This window comes from Scomber japonicus, chromosome 5, assembly GCF_027409825.1.
Source record: "Scomber japonicus isolate fScoJap1 chromosome 5, fScoJap1.pri, whole genome shotgun sequence".
In the NCBI taxonomy this organism is placed as follows: Eukaryota; Metazoa; Chordata; class Actinopteri; order Scombriformes; family Scombridae; genus Scomber; species Scomber japonicus.
In genome coordinates this window covers 3,010,254-3,032,205 of record NC_070582.1, presented here as the reverse complement: position 1 = coordinate 3,032,205, position 21,952 = coordinate 3,010,254, and the positions used below count along the sequence as shown (strand labels likewise).

General features: G+C 38.0%; 1 protein-coding gene across 1 annotated transcript; it reads right to left on the bottom strand.

Annotated features, from left to right (window-relative positions):
• Positions 1-253: 253 nt before the first annotated feature.
• Positions 254-21,529, bottom strand: si:dkey-234i14.3 (fibulin-7-like). The gene is made up of 7 exons (XM_053319398.1): positions 21,437-21,529; positions 12,067-12,226; positions 8,065-8,235; positions 7,733-7,984; positions 5,855-5,992; positions 5,628-5,763; positions 254-614 (listed from the first exon to the last, which is right to left on the bottom strand). Exons 1-7 carry the CDS (start codon positions 21,527-21,529, stop codon positions 254-256), a joined length of 1,311 nt encoding a protein of 436 aa, XP_053175373.1.
• Positions 21,530-21,952: the final 423 nt, after the last annotated feature.

Here is a 21,952-nt window from a genome sequence, read left to right as displayed (position 1 = left end):
GATTGTTCTAGCTGTTGTAGTATTTGCTTTTTATCCGCTTTGTCATTAAACCCACATTCCTAATGATTATTTATCAAAAATCTTATTGTGCAAATATTTTGTGAAACCACCCATAGTCATCCCTACAATATTATTGTGATGTTGATATTGAGTTATTTGGTAATTAAACATATTGTGATATATGGTTTTATTTATATTGCCCAGCCCTAATCAACCCTGATGGTTATAAACCCTCCACTCGCCCGTCCTCGCCTTAAAACTCATATGGAGACACCATCAGAGTGACTTTGGTGAGGTAGCGACCCAGCAGAGTGTGACCCTCCAGCTCGCTCATCTCCACCTCTGCCTCCAGGGTGGCGGGACCCTTGACGGGTGTCACCAGGAGGAGGGTGCCCGTCTGCCGGCCCGAGCGCTGCACGCTGAAGTGGCCTCGCCCTCGTCCGCCCGCCAGGCCGAATCGCAGCGTGTCGCCAAGCACGCGGGCAGCCGACACCCGGAAGAGGACGCGTGGGGCGGACATGTTGGACACCACGGGCAGGAAGTGGAAGGAGATGGAGTTCGGCGCCTGAGTGCATGCCTTGTCTCCCAGCATGCACGGGTTCCTCTCACAGCGCCTGGAAATGAAGGAAACATGAGGTTGGTGATGAGTTTCTATGTTCACTAACACTGAAGACATTCTTGTGTCATGATATCTGCTCAAAAACTAAATCTATTGAACCCATTTAACTTTTAGGTCAATCTATAGCACTTGTATGAGGTATGTAATGCACAGACAGACCATCAGAATGTGTTATGGTTGCTATAGATACAGGTTGTTCTATGGTTGCTATAGATACAGATTGTTCTATGGTTTCTATAGATACAGGTTGTGCTATGGTTGCTATAGATACAGGTTGTGCTATGGTTGCTATAGATACAGGTTGTTCTATGGTTGCTATAGATACAGATTGTTCTATGGTTGCTATAGATACAGGTTGTGCTATGGTTGCTATAGATACAGGTTGTTCTATGGTTGCTATAGATGCAGGTTGTGTTATGGTTGCTATAGATACAGGTTGTTCTATGGTTGCTATAGATACAGGTTGTGCTATGGTTGCTATAGATACAGGTTGTGCTGACATCAGAGATCCTGCTGGAGACATTTTTGAAGTTGACTTTCATGTTCTCATCTTGAACATGAACAGAATGAGTCTCTAACATGTTTTTAAATAAAAGTTTAGAACCAATGAGGTGTGAATGAGTCTGTAGAGGCTGTAAAACATCACATTTAGGCTCAATGAGGAAATAAATCCATGTTTTTTGTTGTCATGGCAACAAAGAGGAAGGAAAAGCAAAGAAATCATTTTTTAAATAGCACTTTCTTGGTGTGACCTAGGGCTGGGCGATATATCGAGTATACTCGATGTATCGCGGCTTGTTCTCTGTGGGATGTAGAAAATGACTATATCGTGAATATTCGAGTATACATTCAATTTACATGCAGTTTGTTTTTAGTCGCGGCCCGTTGAACTACAGGTTTCTCTCACTCTCTCATCTCTCCGCACAGAGAGATAAAACAAGCGCACCTAGGTACGTACATCACATTCTGATGTGCGTGCAACGTCATATGCCCGGCAGCATGTAGCAGCAGTAGCAGCGATCTCAGGTAGCGGGAGCAGCAGGTGATATGGACAAGTGGAGGAAGGAGATTAATTCCCAAAAAAACAATTCAGGATCCATCATCTGGCGGTGGTTTGGGTACAAGAGGGAGGACGTTGAACAACAAACCGTAATATGTAAAGTATGTCATAAAAGCGTCACCACAAAAGCTACAACAAAGTTATATCACCATGTGTGCTTGAAACTCTGCAAGAGCACATCTCCGACCAGTGACATATTGAAGAAAGTGCCGAAGCAACCAGCACTGACGCAACTGAGTCTAGCGTCTTCTTTTTCCAGAACAGCAATACGACTAAAACAGTCAAAAACAGAAGGAGATAACGTCCGCAGTAACACACCACACAGAGATAGACATGGCCCCAGTGAGTGTGGTTAAAAGCCCGGATTCAGAAAGATCATCGACACACTTGATATAATCTACGTAGCAGAGACAGCTCTACCTTTATATCCTAGTGGCATTATGCACAAAATGTGCACTTTTATTTAGTGTTATTTTGATATGTCATATTAGTTACATCATGCATAAAAGACACTTTATTTGTTTTGAAATGACATGTTTGTACCACTGCTTAATAACTCTTTAATAAATACAGTTTTGATGAATTTGTTTAGTTGTGATTTACGCTTTTGGCATGAATGTTTAAAATCAGCATATATTAATGTAGTATGAACAATGTTTTAATGTAGAGTCATCACACTGGCATAATTGTATGCATCAAAGTGTTAATTCAAGGCTAAGGCAAAATATCGAGATATATATCGTGTATCGTGACATGGCGTAAAAATATCGGGATATTAGTAAAAGGCCATATCGCCCAGCCCTAGTGTGACCTACAAAGCATTAAAGAAATATCTTAAACTTTGATCACAGAATGAGGGAAAACTCTTCACCCTTCATATCTCACAGGTGTGTTTGGCTCATTTAAACTCTGACCTGATGTTTATACTTCTTGTAAAGCCATCATTTCTATCTAAAGGAGGGTTTGAATGTGAGAACGACATTTCTTGACAATCAAACTGAAAGCTGTTGAGTCATTTCACTTAAAACCACAAACATTAACCTCATGATGGTGGAAGCAATAAATAAAACAATCATCAGATCCCCAAAGACTCTAAGCTTCATCCTTTGGGGTCTCTGAGGTTGTTTTAAATGTGCTATATAAATCAACTTTGACTTGGCTTGACTCAAATGTCTTCATAAGATATCATTTCAGTTTATTGTGTAGTTGTTGAGATGTTTCAGTCTGGATTTCAGTCTAGAGCTGCGCCGCTAGCAGGGCTAAACAGGCAATTATGAGTATTTATAAACCAAAATGAGTTTCTTCAAATTAAAACACATGGGAGTAAAATTCATCCAATCAAATGTGATTGATGGACACCAGGAAGAATAGCTAATGCAGACCCATGTAAAACCATGAACAATACAAAACTGCTCTGGACCCTGTTAGATTACAGGTTGAGTGCTTTAGTTAAGAAGTATTATGGGATGTAGGTGTGGTTGTGGTATAAGTGGGCTAAATTAATTTCTCTTTCTCCCAAACTTCCTGTCTGCTCCACCATCCACCACCCACCATCCACCACCCACCATCCACCATCCAACAGCTGTCAACCATTGTTACATCCAATCCCTCGACAATTTAACCTCCTGAAATCAGAGCACAGCCTCAGAAATAGTTCACGTCTTCTGGAAGCTAAAGCTGTCATTTCATTGTGTCTTTAACTGTTAACATGTTATAATATTCCTAAATTAAAATATTCCATTTTTACACAGAGAGCTGAAGTGAAACCACAACTTCCTGCTTCTGTTCCACACAAGAAAACTTTCAATCTCACTAAAGCAACTAAAGATCCAAAACCAGCTCAACAGCAGTACTCTAAAGTAACTAAGCACATTACTCAAGTACAGTTTGAGGTACTTGTACTTTACTGTAGTACAGTTTGAGGTACTTGAACTTTACTGTAGTACTGTTTGAGGTACTCGTACTTTATTGTAGTACAGTTTGAGGTACTTGTACTTTACTGCAGTATAGTTTGAGGTACTTGTACTTTACTGTAGTACAGTTTGAGGTACTTGTACTTTACTGCAGTATAGTTTGAGGTACTTGTACTTTACTGTAGTATTTCCATGTGTTGTACTTTCTACTCCACTACATTTATTTAACAGCTTTAGTTACTTTTCAGATGCAGATTTGACACAATGGAAAATATAACAAGCTTTTAAAATACAACACATTGCACTCATAATACTGCAGTACTTTTACTGTAATACTGCATACTACATCACTCATAATACTGCAGTACTTTAACTGTAATACTGCATACTACATCACTATAATACTGCAGTACTTTTACTGTAATACTGCATACTACATCACTCATAATACTGCAGTACTTTAACTGTAATACTGCATACTACATCACTATAATACTGCAGTACTTTTACTGTAATACTGCATACTACATCACTCATAATACTGCAGTACTTTTATTGTAGTAGTACTTTTACATTGCTGTATTGATATTTTAATAAAGTAAAGGATCTGAATACTTGTTCTGAGTTAATGAGACACTTGTGCTCAGTTTGTGACTCAGAGTTCTTCTCAGGCAGATCGAACACCAAACATCACCCTGACCCTGAACCCTGCATGTGGTCTAGAAGCCTCCTGTGGAGTCTGTCAGTCCGCATTACTGCAACATACAATTACGCCTCAGCTGCAGGAGGATAAATCAGAACTCCATAACCGCTTTGGTAAACACGTTGAGTTCCTGTCTGCCGCCATAAATATGTTTCACACCTCATGACCATCATCAGCCGGTCAGCTGACTGGAGCCTGAAGAACCTCAGCGGGGCGTCTGAAGCCAAACCTCAGCCCGCTTACTGTAAGAGGAGGGAAGGAGGCAGAAACTTCATTGTTCTCAGACTTCCCTCCATCGCTGCCTGTCAATTACATTTTATATCTGTGTCATTCTGAGATGAGGATGTTTTGTGGTTTTCTTTGTCATATCTGCTCAGTTTGAATTCCTTCTCTACTTGATTCACTTGCAGTTTTATTGCAATAAAACTTGAGACATGATTAAAATGTATGTATATGGGTCAGTGACAAATAAGGTTTGGCAAGATGAGTAATTCAAAAATCAGTTAAACTAGTTATAAAAGCAGCATCAGGTTTGTTAAAATGCACATTTAGTATTTTTGTTGGTTTTATATCATTTGAAATTATATTTGCACCATTTTTTACCAAAAGTAAGACTGAATGCTCCTGAAAATGTCAAATGGTGTAACCACAAAAGAATGATAAATATTAACTTATACTAAGAATGACTGTAAATGGTTCCTGATCTCCATGGTTACCCAGATTAAATGTAATATTTAGAACAATAGTATTCCATTAGCTTTATTTAATATAAAAGTTATAATGTAAGATCATGCCAAACTAGTTGATATGGTGTTAGGTAGGAAGGAAGGAAGGAAGGAAGGAAGGAAGGAAGGAAGGAAGGAAGGAAGGAAGGAAGGATGTAAGATCATGCCAAACTAGTTGATATGGTGTTAGGTAGGAAGGAAGGAAGGAAGGAAGGAAGGATGTAAGATCATGCCAAACTAGTTGATATGCTGTTTTATTGACTATTTACTGTTTTTAAGCAAGTTGAATTATTTGGTACAAAGTTTTTATGGTTACACCACTTAGACATTTTTACCATAATCCTCTAATATATTCTCTCTAAATGGATTAAAAGCAGAAATTTGATGCTGGGTCCACAAAAAAAAGAACGTGTGCAAGTTATTCATACGTTTATTTTCACATTTTAACCCTTTAAATTTAAACTAAACCACATGGACACAGTAAAACATCACTGACCCAAATGTGTTGCTGCATGAAACAAACATCCTTGTGATAAAAGAAGCCAGAAAGAAAGAAAGAAAGAGCTTAGGACGAAGCTTTGAGCCTGAAGGATGTGAGGGTTCTTACATGGGTGAAGTCTTGATGTACGTGGCGTTTTTCATGTCTGGACATTCCACCGTCACACACTGGAAACCTCCGAAGGTGTTCACACACAGCTGATCCGCTCTGCAGTCGTGCATCCGGTTCTCACACTCGTCAATGTCTGAGGACAGAAAGATGGCAGAGTCTAAGAACCACACACACCTCTAACTGCTCCCCTCCTCACTGACAGGATGAGCGGTGTGACCTCTGACCTGTGCAGCTGCGGCCGTCCCTGGCGAGGTCGTACCCTGCTGGACAGAAGCAGTGGAAGCTGCCAGGAGTGTTCACACACTGATGAACACACAGTCGACCAGGCTGCCCGAGAGGAAAGAGACGACACTCATCGATATCTGGAACAGAGAAAAACACAAAGCTTCAAAAGTCAGTAACAGTTAAAGTACTGCAGTATTATAGTGATGTAGTATGCAGTATTACAGTAAAAGTACTGCAGTATTATAGTGATGTAGTATGCAGTATTACAGTAAAAGTACTGCAGTATTATGAGTGTTGTATTTTAAAAGCTTGTTATATTTTCCATTGTGTCAAATCTGCATCTGAAAAGTAACTAAAGCTGTTCAATAAATGTAGTGGAGTAGAAAGTACAACACATGGAAATACTACAGTAAAGTACTAGTACCTCTAACTGTACTGCAGTAAAGTACAAGTACCTCAAACTGTACTGCAGTAAAGTACTAGTACCTCTAACTGTACTACAGTAAAGTACTAGTACCTCAAACTCTACTACAGTAAAGTACAAGTACCTCAAACTCTACTGCAGTAAAGTACAAGTACCTCAAACTGTACTACAGTAAAGTACTAGTACCTCTAACTGTACTGCAGTATAGTACTAGCACCTCAAACTCTACTACAGTAAAGTACTAGCACCTCAAACTCTACTACAGTAAAGTACAAGTACCTCAAACTGTACTACAGTAAAGTACTAGCACCTCAAACTCTACTACAGTAAAGTACAAGTACCTCAAACTGTACTGCAGTAAAGTACAAGTACCTCAAACTGTACTACAGTAAAGTACAAGTACCTCAAACTGTACTACAGTAAAGTACAAGTACCTCAAACTGTACTACAGTAAAGTACAAGTACCTCAGACTGTACTACAGTAAAGTACTAGTACCTCAGACTGTACTACAGTAAAGTACAAGTACCTCAAACTGTACTACAGTAAAGTACAAGTACCTCAAACTGTACTACAGTAAAGTACTAGTACCTCAAACTATACTACAGTGAAGTACAAGTACCTCAGACTGTACTACAGTAAAGTACTAGTACCTCAAACTGTACTACAGTAAAGTACTAGTACCTCAAACTATACTACAGTGAAGTACAAGTACCTCAAACTGTACTACAGTAAAGTACTAGTACCTCAAACTATACTACAGTGAAGTACAAGTACCTCAGACTGTACTACAGTAAAGTACAAGTACCTCAAACTATACTACAGTGAAGTACAAGTACCTCAGACTGTACTACAGTAAAGTACTAGTACCTCAAACTGTACTACAGTAAAGTACTAGTACCTCAAACTATACTACAGTGAAGTACAAGTACCTCAAACTATACTACAGTAAAGTACAAGTACCTCAAACTATACTACAGTGAAGTACAAGTACCTCAGACTGTACTACAGTAAAGTACTAGTACCTCAAACTGTACTACAGTAAAGTACTAGTACCTCAAACTATACTACAGTGAAGTACAAGTACCTCAAACTGTACTACAGTAAAGTACTAGTACCTCAAACTATACTACAGTGAAGTACAAGTACCTCAGACTGTACTACAGTAAAGTACTAGTACCTCAAACTGTACTACAGTAAAGTACTAGTACCTCAAACTATACTACAGTGAAGTACAAGTACCTCAGACTGTACTACAGTAAAGTACTAGTACCTCAAACTGTACTACAGTAAAGTACTAGTACCTCAAACTATACTACAGTGAAGTACAAGTACCTCAAACTGTACTACAGTGAAGTACAAGTACCTCAAACTATACTACAGTGAAGTACAAGTACCTCAAACTGTACTACAGTAAAGTACTTAGTTACTAGTAGAAGTTAGAGTATTTCTTACCTGTGCAGATGTTGTTGTCTCGGCCTGATATGGTGAAACCTACATCACAGGTGCAGCGGGTGGAGCCCAGGAAGTGAGTGCAGTGAGACGGACGGATGGAGGAGGAGGAGGAGGGAGAGGAGGATGTGGATGAAGATGATGATGATGAGGATGATGAGGTTGAGGAGGAAGCTGACAGAGCAGCAGAGACAGGCAGGGAGGCGACAGCAGCAGTAGAGAAGGAGGGCAGGGAGTTTGCGGTGCTGTTGAAACCTGAAAAGAAACAAAAGCACTTTAATACAAACTGAACCAGAATCAGTTACATTTCATTCATGGTTGAGTTTCTTCTTTACGTCTGCACATGGGCTGCTGGCCGCTCCACTTCAGAGACTCCAGGCACACCCGGGTCCTTGGGCCAATCAGCTCATAATTGGGTTTGCACAGGAAGTGGATCTCGTGTCCGACTCCAAACACCCGACCCAGTCTGCGGCCGTGGGAGGGGGTCTCTGGTTTGGGACAGGATGCTGAGGGCAGAGAGAGAAGAGTCACAAACCCTGAGAGGAACCAACCAGGTCACTGAACACCTTTTAACCCTTTATTGGGCAAATAATTATATTTGGTAACTTCTGTAAATATCCCAAAATATCCTTCCTTCCTTCCTTTCCTTCTTTCCTTTCCTTCCTTCCTGCCTGCCTTCTTTCTCCCCTTTCTCTTTTCCTTTCTCCCTCCCTCGTTCCTTATTTCCTCCGTCCTTCCTTCCTTCCTTTCCTTACTTCCTTCCTTCCATCTGTTCTTCCTCCCTCCCTCCTTCTCTCCTTCCTTCCTTCTTTCTTCCCTTTCTTCCCTCCTTCCTTCCTTCTTTCCTTCTTTCTTTCCTTCCTTCCTGCCTTCTTTCTCCCCTACCTCTTTTCCTTTCCTTCCTCCCTTCCTTCCTTCCTTCTGTCCTTCTTCCGTCCTTCCCTCCTTCCTTTCCTTCCTTCCATCTGTTCTTCCTCCCTCCCTCCTTCTCTCCTCCCTTCCTTCTTTCCTTCCTCCATCCCCCTTTGTTCTTCCTTCCTTCCTTCTTTCTTCCCTTCCTCCCTCCCTCCTTCTCTCTTTCTTTCCTCCCCCCTACCTTCCTTCCTTCCTTCCTTTCCTTCCTCCCTCCTTCCTTTCCTTCCCTTCCTTTCAATGAGTGTCCTATAAAGGGTTAAAGGAGCAGTCTGCTGATCCAAACCAACAATGAACTGATCTACTAACAAATATTAATGTCTGTATTAAAGTCTGAATTATCTTATTCCTCTGTTATTATTCAAAAACTATTAGAAACACATCAGTGGGTCACATGTTCCTTTTATTATGAAGAGTTTGGTCACGTTAGTTTGTTTAGAAATGGAAACAAAGACTAATAACGGTGTCAGGTTTTCAATCTCTCGAAATTATTTGTGTGGCTTTTTGCAGTAAAATCATCTTTTTTTCATGTCATGTCATGGCGACCCGGACATTTATCAATTTATCAAGGAAATTAAATACATAGTGAAGACTTTGCTGACATGGAAATACTCTCTGGACAGTAAAATACAAAATGTGTTTGTTTATTATGAAGAGTTTGGTCACGTTAGTTTGATTAGAAACTGAAAAAAAAACTAAAAACACCTTCACATTTTCACTCTGAAAAGTATTTGCGTCTCTTTATAGTTAATAATCGTCTTTTTTCATGCTTGTATTGATCTGACTCACAGATGATCAATTTCTCAACAAAATTAAGCACAAACCATCCGTGACGTCACCCATTGGTTTGTGGACTGCTGCTCGGAAGCCAATAGTATCGAATCTAGGCAGCGCCATCTTGAAAATTTCAGGTGCATGCTGGGAAAAATAAAAACACGGATTCTACTTATATGGGTATGAGGCGGACTCATGGGTGGAAGTATGGGTGGAGCAAATGGCGGAGCGGGGAGGCTGCGATTGGTTGCGAGGGCTGGATCTCGAGGACATTGGTCAATCAACCTGTCAATCAGGACGTAGCCACGCCCTAATGCATACCCTGCTTTATCGTCACATATAAAATCAGGGAGGCCAAAATGTCCCAAATGAACATCATACTGCATTGAAGAAGGATTTAAACTAGCGATTGAGACCATAAACACATTTTGAAAACGTTTACTGAGGTTAGAAATCAAGTGAGAAGTTGGTGAATTCTCCATTGACTTGTATAGAGACGGTCGCCCCCTGGTGGCCTTTTGATAGAATGCAGCTCTAAGTTACTTCCGCATTGGCTTCTTTTCAGTGGACAGGAACTCCCCGTCTGGCACAAAGTCTAGATTTGACTGACATGGAAACACTTTCTGGAGACTCTAAACTTAAAGTGTTAAACTGTTATTAGTGTTTGGAGCTGTGGGAGTGAAACAGTACCTATACAGTCTATGAACAGTATATAACATTTACAGTTCAGTATGTAACTCAGTTGTGGCGTCACGTGGTTTGGTACGTTATTAAAAACACATCAGTGAGTCTCCGCTGCACTGGGTCACATGTTCCTTCATTATGACGAGTTTGGTCACGTTAGTTTGTTTAGAAACGGAAACAAAGACTAAAAATAGGCTAGCGTCATATTTTCCTCATAAATGACCGGTGGCATCTTCCTGACACGGTAATATTTACCAGAAAGTGAAAACCATGGATGTTTACGTTGTGCTGATTAGGCATGGGGCCGGTATGAGATTCTGGCGGTATGATAACCATAAGAAAAAATATCACGGTTTCACGGTATGGCGGTATTGCGCAATAGCTCTAAAATGTTCCTAAAAGGAAGAAAAATAAAGACAGACATGTTCATTTATCCTGAATATAAATTGTAATGACAGTGTGAGGGGTCGTGATACTCTACGCTGCAGCTGCACCACCTGAGGGATTTCTGACCTGCACTTCCTGTCTTTGACCAGCACTTCCTGTCTTTGACCTGCACTTCCTGTCTTTGACCAGACAAAAAAGTAAGGGTCACTTCCTTTTCCTAAACAGAGATTAAGCTTGTCCTCCTGTTGTCCTCGAGGGAGGGAGGGAGGGAAGGATGGAAGGAAGGAAGGGAGGGGAAGGAGGGAGGGAGGGAGGGAAGGAAGGAAGGAGGGAGGGAGGAAGGGAGGAAGGAAGGAAGGAAGGAAAGAAAGAAAGGAGGGAGGGAAGGAAGGAGGGAGGGAGGAAGAAAAGGAAGGGAGGAAGGATGGAAGAAAAGAAGGAAGGATGGGAGGGAGGAAGAAGGAAGGAAAGGAAGGACCAGGACCACTTTCTGTCTTCGACCAGACTAAAAACAGCTCATACCTCAGAGTTAGGAACGGTATGACAGAACATTTGGCGGTTTCAGTTTAACGTGGCTTTTTCAAATCGCGGTATACCTTGAACACGGTTATCATCCCATGCTTAGTACTGATACAATACCACCGCTCAGCCTGGCAGCCAATTCCCCCTACTGGTCACTCGCGGTATTGCAGCTAAAAAAGAAAATCCCCCCCCCCCCGCGGCCCACATTTCCCTCCATAGACCACTCTTTCTGTTATGAATGTTTGATCCATGGAGGTTTTATATTTGTCAATCTTTCCTCGAGACGAGAAGAGCGATTAAAAAAAAAAAAACACCGACGTCATCACAATGTAAAGTCTGTGGGCGGACCAGGCGGGGAGTTCCTGTCCTCTGAGATGAAGCCAATGCGGAAGTAACTTAGAGCTGCATTCTATCAAAAGGCCACCAGGGGGCGACCGTCTCTATACAAGTCAATGGAGAATTCACCAACTTCTCACTTGATTTCTAACCTCAGTAAACGTTTTCAAAATGTGTTTATGGTCTCAATCGCTAGTTTAAAGCCTTCTTCAATGCAGTATGATGTTCATTTGGGACATTTTGGCCTCCCTGATTTTATATGTGATGATAAAGCAGGGTATGCATTAGGGCGTGGCTACGTCCTGATTGACAGGTTGATTGACCAATGTCCTTGAGATCCAGCCCTCGCAACCAATCGCAGCCTCCCCGCTCCGCCGTTAGTCCCGCCCATACGTCCGTCCATGACTCCGCCTCATGCCCATATAAGTAGAATCCGTGTTCATTTTTTCCCAGCATGCACCTGAACTTTTCAAGATGGCGCTGCCTAGATTAGAAACTATTGGCTTCCGAGCAGCAGTCCACAAACCAATGGGTGACGTCACGGATGTTACGTCCATTTCTTTTATACAGTCTGTGGGGCGGACTAGCTTGCCATCTCCGGTCTGATATCCAGCTCTTTTATAATACACCCATGTTGAAAGTTGCTGCTGTTATTAGTATGTGGAGCCATTTCTAAGTGAGCTAAGGTATCAGCAGTCTCTCACACCGTCAGGCTTCCTCACCGTTCTTGCCCGTCTTAAAGATCGCCATGGTGGTGTTTTGTAGAGCACTCAGCTTCTTCCTGATGGATCGGACGCCCTGCTGGTATGACGTCTCATGGACCGCCAACATCTTCTCCACCTGTCGCAGCGAGTTCAGCAGGTCGTGAGTAGACGGACAGTCCTGCAGGTGGCACGAGGACAGCTGATTGAGACCAGATCTTCTTTTTATGGTAAACTCATATTCACAACTTGATAACAGATTTTTTTTTGTGTGTGTTTTGAAGTTATTTACATGAAAGTCAGTTTAACCTTCCTGTCGTCTTCCCGGGTCAAATTAACCCCGTCTGTTTTGACTGTTCCTTCCTTCCTTCCTTCCTTCCTTCCTTCCCCCCTTCCGTCTGTCCTTCCTCCCTCCCTCCTCTCTCTTTCTTTTCTTCCTCTCTCTTTCCTCCTTTCCTTCTTTCTTTCCTCATCCCCCTTTCTTCCTTCCTTCCTTCCTTCCTCTCCCCTTCTCTCTTTCTTTCCTCCCCCTACCTTCCTCCCTTCCTTCTTTCCTCTGTCCTTCTTTCCTCCCTTCCTTCGTCCCTCCCTCCTTTCTCCCTCCCTCATTTCCTTCCTTCCTCCCTCCCTCCATTCCGTCCTTCTTCTTTCCTCCCTTCCTTCCTCCCTTCCTTCCTCCCTCTGTTCCTTCCTTCTTCCTTCCTTCCTCCCTCCCTCCTTTCCTTCCTGTCTTTCTTTTCTCCATTTCCTCATCTTCCTTCCCTCCTTCCTTCCTTCCTCCCTCCTTTCCTTCCTTCCTTCCCTCCTTCCTTCCTTCCTCCCTCCTTTCCTTCCTTCCTTCCCTCCTTCCTTCCTTCCTTCCTTCCTTCCTTCCTCCGTTCCATCCTTCTTCTTTCCTCCCTCTGTTCCTTCCTTCTTCCTTCCTTCCTCCCTCCCTCCTTTCCTTCCTGTCTTTCCTTTCTCCATTTCCTCATCTTCCTCCTCCTTCTTGTTCTTCCTTCCTCTTCCTTTCTTTCTTTCTTTCTTTCTTTCTTTTAGACGGCTGAAGCTTCATATTAGCTTCACATCAACTTTCTTTCTTTTGTATTTGTTTGTTTTGTTCATTCTTTCTTTCCTCATCTTCCTCCTTTCTTTCTTTCTTTCCTCCTTTCTTTCTTTCTTTCTTCTTCTTCTATTTTTACACATACACGTTTTCTCCATCACTTCCATTGTGAACATGATGAAGGATCTAATGCTCAGTATGAACAGGAGGAATCAGTATTTGGGCTCCTGACTGTTGCTTTGTTTCCTTTTAAGATTCAATATTTAAAGAAAAGTGTACGAGGACATTTAGCTGATTTACAGTCTCACAAACATTTCTCCACACTGTCTACATTTATGTATAAGTCTTCCTTCCTTCCTTCCTTCCTTCCTTCCTTCCTTCTGTCCTTCCATCCTTCCTTCCTTTTGTCCTTCCTACCTTCCTTCCTTTCTTCCTTCTTTCCTTTCTTCCTTCCTTCCTTCCGTCCTTCTTTCCTTTATCCCTTACTTCCTTCTGTCCTTCCATCCTTCCGTCCTTCCTTCTTTCCTTTCTTCCTTCCTTCCTTCCTTTTTGTCCTTCCTTCCTTTCTTCCTTCCTTTCTTTTTGTCCTTTCTTCCTTCCTTCCTACCTTCCTTCCTTCCTTCCTTCCTTCCAATTTTCGTTCCAACTTTCCTTCCTTCTTTCCTTTCTTTCTTCCGTACTTCCTTCCTTCCTTCCTACCTTCCTTCCTTTCTTCCTTCCGTCCTTCCTTCCTTCTTTTTGTCCTTCCTACCTTCTTTCCTTCCTTCTGTCTTTCCATTCTTCCATCCTTTCATCCATTCATCCTTCCGTCCTTCTTTCCTTCCTTCAATACCACAATCTAAAAGTACTTTATAGAGTAAAATACCTTCATATTATATATATTTAAGTAAAAGTATCAAAGTATTATTAGTAATTACAACATTTAGCTGATTTACAGTCTCAGAAACATTTCCCCACACTGCCTACATTTATGTGTAAGTCTTCCTTCCTTCTGTCCTTCCTTCCTTCCTTCCATCCTTCCTTCCTTCCTTCCATCCTTCCTTCCTTTCTTCCTTCCTTCCTTCTTTCATTCCTACCTACCTGCCTTCCTTCCTTCCTTCCAACTTTTGTTCCAACTTTCCTTCCTTCTTTCCTTTCTTTCTTCAATCCTTCCGTCCTTTCTCCTTCTGTCCTTCCTTCCTTCCTTCCTTCTTTCCTTTCTTCCTTCCTTCCTTCCTTCCTTTCTTCCTTCCGTCCTTCCTTCCTTCTTTTTGTCCTTCCTACCTTCTTTCCTTCCTTCTGTCTTTCCATTCTTCCATCCTTTCATCCATTCATCCTTCCGTCCTTCCTTCCTTCCTTCCAATTTTCGTTCCAACTTTCCTTCCTTCTTTCCTTTCTTTCTTCCGTACTTACTTCCTTCCTTCCTACCTTCCTTCCTTTCTTCCTTCCTTCCTTCCTACCTTCCTTCCAACTGTCGTTCCTTCTTTCCTTTCTTCCGTCCTTCCTTCCTTCCTTCCTTCCTTCCTACTGTCCTTCAATCCTTCCGTCCTTCCTCCTTTTGTCCTTCTGTCCTTCCTTCCTTCCTTCCTTCCTTCCAACATTTAGCTGATTTACAGTCTCAGAAACATTTCTCCACCCTGCCTACATTTATGTGTAAGTCATCCAGAGGAAGAAAGAGAAGAAGACGTGTGAGTGCCGTCTGACTCCAGCCTGCTGTAGGTTTCAGGTGTGAGGTCTATACATAGAGGTGAGGTTTGCAGAGCTGTGGCCCGCTGCATATATAACACTGGGGTGAAAATTGGCCGTGAGCCCGCCGCTGACCTCACACTAAGACAGATAAAACACAGCGCTGGACATAACACGCCACATAATCAACTTCTGTCTTTGTGTGTGGGGTTTTTTTTTTTTTTTTTTTTTTGGACATTTGGAGGCGTTTCTCTGCAGCTTGTGACAGGAGGAGGGTCAACTCCAGTTCAACCTGTTCTGAAGAGGCTCACACTTCATTAAAGCACAGTTTGGTTTACTGAGAGAAAGAACGAAAGAAGTAAAATTAGGTTAAATGATACAACATAAGATGAAATTAAGTCCAATTAAATCAATTCATGTCATTCAAAGACACCTGATACATGAAAACCTGTAATGTGTTTAATGTTAAAAGCATTTATTTTAATTAGAAAGAGATTTAAAGCAACAGTCCACAATAAAAAAGGCCATGAAATCAAATAAAAACATTTTTATACAAAGAAAAGAAAGAAACTATAATGATTTATTTAGTCCTCCATCACTTCCATTGTAAACATTATGAAGGATCTAATGCTCAGTATGAACAGCAGGAATCATTACAGACACATAAAACACATTTAACCCTTTATCACTGAATTACGACGGAGTATTAGAGGGTTACTAGAGGGCCACATTGAGGGAAAAAAAATCACAAACTTCGAGAATAAAGTCGAAATATTACAAGAATAAAGTCGTAATATTACAAGAATAAAGTCGTAATATTACGAGAATAAAGTCATAGATTTATGAGAATAAAGTCGTAATATTACGAGAATAAAGTCGTAGATTTACGAGAATAAAGTCGTAATATTACGAGAATATAGTCGTAGATTTACGAGAATAAAGTCGTAGATTTATGAGAATAAAGTCGTAATATTACAAGAATAAAGTCGTAGATTTATGAGAATAAAGTCGTAGATATACAAGAATAAAGTCGTAGATTTATGAGAAAGTCGTAATATTATGAGAATAAAGTCGTAGATTTATGAGAATAAAGTCGTAGATTTACGAGAATAAAGTCGTAATATTACAAGAATAAAGTCGTAATATTATGAGAATATAGTCGTAGATTTATGAGAATAAAGTCGTAGATTTATGAGAATAAAGTCGTAGATTTACAAGAATAAAGTCGTAGATTTACAAGAATAAAGTCGTAATATTACGAGAATAAAGTCGTAGATTTATGAGAATAAAGTCGTAGATTTACCAGAATAAAGTCGTAGATTTACGAGAATAAAGTCGTAATTTATGAGAATAAAGTCGTAATATTACGAGAATAAAGTCGTAATTTATGAGAATAAAGTCGTAATATTACAAGAATAAAGTCGTAGATTTATGAGAATAAAGTCGTAGATTTGTGAGAATAAAGTCGTAGATTCGTGAGAATAAAGTCGTAATATTACGAGAATAAAGTTGTAGATTCGTGAGAATAAAGTCGTAATTTATGAGAATTAAGTCGTAGATTTATGAGAATAAAGTCGTAGATTTATGAGAATAAAGTCGTAGATTTACCAGAATAAAGTCGTAGATTTACGAGAATAAAGTCGTAATTTATGAGAATAAAGTCGTAATATTACAAGAATAAAGTCGTAGATTTATGAGAATAAAGTCGTAATATTACACGAATAAAGTCGTAGATTTATGAGAATAAAGTCGTAGATTTATGAGAATAAAGTCGTAGATTTGTGAGAATAAAGTCGTAGATTCGTGAGAATAAAGTCGTAATATTACGAGAATAAAGTTGTAGATTCGTGAGAATAAAGTCGTAATTTATGAGAATAAAGTCATAGATTTACGAGAATAAAGTCGTAGATTTATGAGAATAAAGTCGTAATATTACAAGAATAAAGTCGTAGATTTATGAGAATAAAGTCGTAGATATACAAGAATAAAGTCGTAGATTTATGAGAAAGTCGTAATATTATGAGAATAAAGTCGTAGATTTATGAGAATAAAGTCGTAGATTTACGAGAATAAAGTCGTAATATTACAAGAATAAAGTCGTAATATTATGAGAATATAGTCGTAGATTTATGAGAATAAAGTCGTAGATTTATGAGAATAAAGTCGTAGATTTACAAGAATAAAGTCGTAGATTTACAAGAATAAAGTCGTAATATTACGAGAATAAAGTCGTAGATTTATGAGAATAAAGTCGTAGATTTACCAGAATAAAGTCGTAGATTTACGAGAATAAAGTCGTAATTTATGAGAATAAAGTCGTAATATTACGAGAATAAAGTCGTAATTTATGAGAATAAAGTCGTAATATTACAAGAATAAAGTCGTAGATTTATGAGAATAAAGTCGTAATATTACACGAATAAAGTCGTAGATTTATGAGAATAAAGTCGTAGATTTGTGAGAATAAAGTCGTAGATTCGTGAGAATAAAGTCGTAATTTATGAGAATTAAGTCGTAGATTTATGAGAATAAAGTCGTAGATTTATGAGAATAAAGTCGTAGATTTACGAGAATAAAGTCGTAATTTATGAGAATAAAGTCGTAATATTACGAGAATAAAGTCGTAATTTATGAGAATAAAGTCGTAATATTACGAGAATAAAGTCGTAGATTTATGAGAATAAAGTCGTAGATTTACCAGAATAAAGTCGTAGATTTACGAGAATAAAGTCGTAATTTATGAGAATAAAGTCGTAATATTACGAGAATAAAGTCGTAATTTATGAGAATAAAGTCGTAATATTACAAGAATAAAGTCGTAGATTTATGAGAATAAAGTCGTAATATTACACGAATAAAGTCGTAGATTTATGAGAATAAAGTCGTAGATTTGTGAGAATAAAGTCGTAGATTCGTGAGAATAAAGTCGTAATATTACGAGAATAAAGTTGTAGATTCGTGAGAATAAAGTCGTAATTTATGAGAATTAAGTCGTAGATTTATGAGAATAAAGTCGTAGATTTATGAGAATAAAGTCGTAGATTTACGAGAATAAAGTCGTAGATTTACGAGAATAAAGTCGTAATATTACAAGAATAAAGTCGTAATATTATGAGAATATAGTCGTAGATTTATGAGAATAAAGTCGTAGATTTATGAGAATAAAGTCGTAGATTTACAAGAATAAAGTCGTAGATTTACAAGAATAAAGTCGTAATATTACGAGAATAAAGTCGTAGATTTATGAGAATAAAGTCGTAGATTTACCAGAATAAAGTCGTAGATTTACGAGAATAAAGTCGTAATTTATGAGAATAAAGTCGTAATATTACGAGAATAAAGTCGTAATTTATGAGAATAAAGTCGTAATATTACAAGAATAAAGTCGTAGATTTATGAGAATAAAGTCGTAGATTTGTGAGAATAAAGTCGTAGATTCGTGAGAATAAAGTCGTAATATTACGAGAATAAAGTTGTAGATTCGTGAGAATAAAGTCGTAATTTATGAGAATTAAGTCGTAGATTTATGAGAATAAAGTCGTAGATTTATGAGAATAAAGTCGTAGATTTACCAGAATAAAGTCGTAGATTTACGAGAATAAAGTCGTAATTTATGAGAATAAAGTCGTAATATTACAAGAATAAAGTCGTAGATTTATGAGAATAAAGTCGTAATATTACACGAATAAAGTCGTAGATTTATGAGAATGAAGTCGTAGATTTATGAGAATAAAGTCGTAGATTTGTGAGAATAAAGTCGTAGATTCGTGAGAATAAAGTCGTAATATTACGAGAATAAAGTTGTAGATTTGTGAGAATAAAGTCGTAATTTATGAGAATAAAGTCATAGATTTACGAGAATAAAGTCGTAGATTTATGAGAATAAAGTCGTAATATTACAAGAATAAAGTCGTAGATTTATGAGAATAAAGTCGTAGATATACAAGAATAAAGTCGTAGATTTATGAGAAAGTCGTAATATTATGAGAATAAAGTCGTAGATTTATGAGAATAAAGTCGTAGATTTACGAGAATAAAGTCGTAATATTACAAGAATAAAGTCGTAATATTATGAGAATATAGTCGTAGATTTATGAGAATAAAGTCGTAGATTTATGAGAATAAAGTCGTAGATTTACAAGAATAAAGTCGTAGATTTACAAGAATAAAGTCGTAATATTACGAGAATAAAGTCGTAGATTTATGAGAATAAAGTCGTAGATTTACCAGAATAAAGTCGTAGATTTACGAGAATAAAGTCGTAATTTATGAGAATAAAGTCGTAATATTACGAGAATAAAGTCGTAATTTATGAGAATAAAGTCGTAATATTACAAGAATAAAGTCGTAGATTTATGAGAATAAAGTCGTAATATTACACGAATAAAGTCGTAGATTTATGAGAATAAAGTCGTAGATTTGTGAGAATAAAGTCGTAGATTCGTGAGAATAAAGTCGTAATTTATGAGAATTAAGTCGTAGATTTATGAGAATAAAGTCGTAGATTTATGAGAATAAAGTCGTAGATTTACGAGAATAAAGTCGTAATTTATGAGAATAAAGTCGTAATATTACGAGAATAAAGTCGTAATTTATGAGAATAAAGTCGTAATATTACGAGAATAAAGTCGTAGATTTATGAGAATAAAGTCGTAGATTTACCAGAATAAAGTCGTAGATTTACGAGAATAAAGTCGTAATTTATGAGAATAAAGTCGTAATATTACGAGAATAAAGTCGTAATTTATGAGAATAAAGTCGTAATATTACAAGAATAAAGTCGTAGATTTATGAGAATAAAGTCGTAATATTACACGAATAAAGTCGTAGATTTATGAGAATAAAGTCGTAGATTTGTGAGAATAAAGTCGTAGATTCGTGAGAATAAAGTCGTAATATTACGAGAATAAAGTTGTAGATTCGTGAGAATAAAGTCGTAATTTATGAGAATTAAGTCGTAGATTTATGAGAATAAAGTCGTAGATTTATGAGAATAAAGTCGTAGATTTACGAGAATAAAGTCGTAGATTTACGAGAATAAAGTCGTAATTTATGAGAATAAAGTCGTAATATTACAAGAATAAAGTCGTAGATTTATGAGAATAAAGTCGTAATATTACACGAATAAAGTCGTAGATTTATGAGAATAAAGTCGTAGATTTATGAGAATAAAGTCGTAGATTTGTGAGAATAAAGTCGTAGATTCGTGAGAATAAAGTCGTAATTTATGAGAATTAAGTCGTAGATTTATGAGAATAAAGTCGTAGATTTACGAGAATAAATTCGTAGATTTATGAGAATAAAGTCGTAGATTTACGAAAATAAAGTCGTAATATTGTAAGCGGTTGTTTTAGAGGAAGTTGGTAAAATGAGAGCCGTGGAGGATTTTGTGGAGTTGTACTTTAGGATCAGTTTCACAAACGAGTATTACGACGCTAAAAAGAACCAGACGGACTTGGAGGAAATCATTACGACTTTATTCTAGAAGTTTGTGATTTTTTTTTCCCTCAGTGTGGCCCTAATACTCCGTCATACTAAATGTTTCATAGTGGATAAATGAGTTTTAGAGAGCTTTAAATCATCAGTGTGATCATATTTCATTCCTGATGAACCTGATGTTTAAAATCAGATACAGATAAACCAATGCAATGTTGAATTACGTAATATTTAGTAGCTTATTTTATGCTAATTACAGCAGGTATAGAAGTCATTTATCTGTCAATCTGTCATTTCATACATTATATATTATTATTATTATTATTATCATCATGTATAAAAAGGTTTAAACTGTGTTATGAGCTTTTATGCAGGACCTTAAAAAAGTTGTATTAAAAATTCTCAGTGTATCAAATATGATGCAAAACCAAACTCATAGATGCAACGTGTTTATTTAATTAGTCTAGTTTCAAAGAATTTTAATTTTCTGTCAATTATTTGATGGTTCAGGCTTTTGGCTTCTGACTGTTGGTTTAAGGCAAGGTTATTATAGTTGTGAAAATTTCTTTAGTTTTTATTTTTCTTTAGTTTTTCAGTTTGCTTTTTTATTTCAGTTTAGTTTTATTTTGAAGGAATTGACTAGTTTTAGTTCAGTTTTTAATTTGAAGGAATTGACTAGTTTTAGTTTAGTTTTATTTTGAAGGAATTGACTAGTTTTAGTTTAGTTTTATTTTGAAGGAATTGACTAGTTTTAGTTCAGTTTTTATTTTGAAGGAATTGACTAGTTTTAATTTAGTTTTATTTTGAAGGAATTGACTGGTTTTAGTTCAGTTTTTATTTTGAAGGAATTGACTAGTTTTAGTTTAGTTTTATTTTGAAGGAATTGACTGAGCATAGCGGCTGCTGCAGGACAGGAAGTAATGAAGCTGAATTTATCTGCAATTCAGTTTAATTTTAGTTAGTTTTATATTGTTCTTTGTAGTTTTTATTTAGTTTTCTTTTTTTTTAATTGTAGTTTTTTATTTTAATTTCAGTTTACTAAATAATTTTTTCATGGCTAGTTTTAGTTTTAGTCTTAGTTTTACTTAACTATAATAACCCTGGTTTAAGGCGCACTTGAAAATTGTGAACTCATCCTTTAAGAGCCCCAAAATGAGCTAAAAATGTCCATTATTTCACTCAGAAACAGCAAGAAAATGGAGAAAAGAAAGAGGAAAAAAAGTTTTAAAAGCTGCTGCTGCTGCTCACCTGTGCTGAGGTAAAGGACGGCTGATGAAGACACGTCGTTACCATGACGACCACGAGAAGCCCCGTCCTGGATAAAAGCTCTTCCATCTTCATCCCTGATAAACCCGCTCTGATCCTTCTCGCTCTCGTCTGCAGATTTAAATCATCTCCTCTGCTCCTGTCTGGGTCTTTTCGAGGGCACTTGCCAAATTTCTCCTCCTCCTCCTCCTCCTCCTCTTCCTCCTCTTCCTCCTCCTCCTCCCTCCTCCCATTCTCTGTTACATATTTTTGAGGCGACTCCCACATCTGGAACACACTTTCCTTCTCGTTTGATCCATCACACTCGTCCCCCAGAAATAGACTCACAAATTATAAGGAGGAGTCAGCTGGAGGAGGAGACTTTTAATCATCACTGGAACTTAAACGTTGGTGTCTATTTTAGATTTACTCAGGAATGTGACTCCTGCTCCCAATTACAGCAGCCCGTAAAGTTCTAGTTAGTTTATTTTTTTAAATCATAAAGCTGCAGGATAATAT